The sequence below is a fragment of the Perkinsus marinus genome (assembly GCF_000006405.1).
Source record: "Perkinsus marinus ATCC 50983 genomic scaffold scf_1104296932506, whole genome shotgun sequence".
Lineage (NCBI taxonomy): Eukaryota > Perkinsozoa > Perkinsida > Perkinsidae > Perkinsus > Perkinsus marinus.
Genome location: NW_003215405.1, coordinates 1 through 1,920, shown reverse-complemented (window position 1 = coordinate 1,920; position 1,920 = coordinate 1). Strand labels below are relative to the sequence as shown.

At 48.9% G+C, this 1,920-nt stretch overlaps 1 protein-coding gene across 1 annotated transcript; it reads right to left on the bottom strand.

The window, feature by feature from the left end:
• Nucleotides 1-324: 324 nt before the first annotated feature.
• Nucleotides 325-1,534, bottom strand: Pmar_PMAR002750 (hypothetical protein; the record flags this gene model as incomplete). Its single annotated transcript, XM_002785437.1, has 8 exons — nucleotides 325-408; nucleotides 454-573; nucleotides 739-816; nucleotides 863-928; nucleotides 977-1,079; nucleotides 1,205-1,285; nucleotides 1,328-1,374; nucleotides 1,421-1,534. Coding segments are annotated over 8 exons (693 nt in total), but the record flags the coding sequence as incomplete, so codon positions are not given.
• Nucleotides 1,535-1,920: the final 386 nt, after the last annotated feature.

Here is a 1,920-nt window from a genome sequence, read left to right as displayed (position 1 = left end):
GCGGTATGCCACTTTCGACGAACTCGCGGAGCATAGCATAGATCTAAAAGGGCCTCATGTTACTACTGAGCCTGAACAGGTTGACTATATTGAAATTGGCAGCACTTGGAACACTCTAAAGTTAGGCGAGCGTATTGCTCTCTACACCGCACCACCTGGTAGCCTCATAGTATCGCTAACAACTGCATCCCAATCAGAAAAATAACAACATATACAACTACAGCAACATATACAACAACAAGTTAGTCCTTTGTTGTTGTTGTCGTTGATGTGATTAACGTAATCGTATTGGTGGTAGTGGGCAGCATGCACGAGAATGCTTACCTCCTGAATGGTAGCAGATAGTGTGCTTATTCGAGAATCGTGTTCTTCTACATAAAACCTCATCCCTTGTAAAGTGGCCAACATCTATATCTCATAACCAACACCTCACAACAGTCCCATCATCCTTACCTCCTCCACTCTACTACCAATCGAGTCCTTCCTAAGTGGTCTATCATTCTCAAGCCTCTCTATACGTCCTATGCCCTTACAAAGAGTCTCTGCCAGGCCCCTCGTGTGCTCTTGTAGATACTATAATCATCATCATCAATACCATGCCACTTGCAGAAATACCCTCTACTCGATGTTCTCTCGTTAACTCTTCCAATCTCACTTCGATCATCCCGTCGGTCCCAGACACGACACTATTCCCAATCTGTAATGCATCATGATGATGTTGACTAATGTGATGCTTACCTCAGCATTGGTGCTCTCCATCTCCTCGGAGGCCTCCGTCTGCACCTCTGAAGGCTGCCTTCCAATTCCCAACTTAACCTAACCTCACAACGAATCCCCCTTGAGGGGGGGATTCCCCAACTACTTCAGCATTCAAGCACTGTAGAGAGTCCTTAGTGGTGGCACGTAGGTCCGCCAACTCACTCGATAACTGACGACATCACATCCGAATGCCCAGCCAGGGAAGCGTGTAACCCACTGCATTCATGCGGACTTCCAACTGCCCTCCATTGAGGCGCCTCTCGAACCGCTCTTCCAACTCCTCTATAGTCACCTTCATCTCGTTCTCTCTCTCACTCATCCTAAAGCGACTCTTCTATTCACTTACATCGCTGGATGGTCATATGCCTCATCGTCATCACTCCCATTGATAATATGAACCAAACCCTCATCATAGGGAACTCAAGCTCCTCCAACTATGGCTTACTTCGACAGCATTCTATCCTCCACCTCGCGAGTGCTCTGCACGATGCGTGAGTCGACGCTCTCAAGCGTGTGAGTGTCCTTCCTACTAGGGTGATAGTGGTCCTCCTACCTAGTTCAGCCTCACCTCATCTCCGAAGATACTTCCTCCACCCTACTACGAAGATCCTCAACCTAGAGCACGAATATGTGTGTGTGGGATAGGGGGGGGACTACAGACCATCGCTTTCAGGTCAATCAGAGCCTTCCGATCCCCCTTAGAGGCCTGTTCGAGGACCTCGTGCGTTTCTTTACGACACTCCTCACGAGAAGCAGCCACTTCCCTGAAATGCATGAATACGGAGATTGTGTGGTGAGCACGTGAGCTGCGACAATCACGACTCAAAAGGGGATACGGATTAGGGGAAGGAAGGCGAACCCTGTTTGTGCCGGAGGTTCCGGGTTCGATACCCACGCCCGACATGTGGGGTAAACCACCTTCGACACTTATCCAAATGCTCTGCCAATTTCTTATCAGCCGCAGACGCCCATTGCCGTAACTCCCCGCGAATGCCCTCATACATGCTTTGCTGACTCTAAAAACAACAAGTGGCAACCATACCACACCTCCGCCACTTCTCAGCCTCACTGATCTGAGACTTTCAGTGGTGAACGCTAGAGTGTCAAGCGCTTCTTGTTGCTTCAACAAAGCCGTTGTTAAATCAAACCTACAACTCAGAT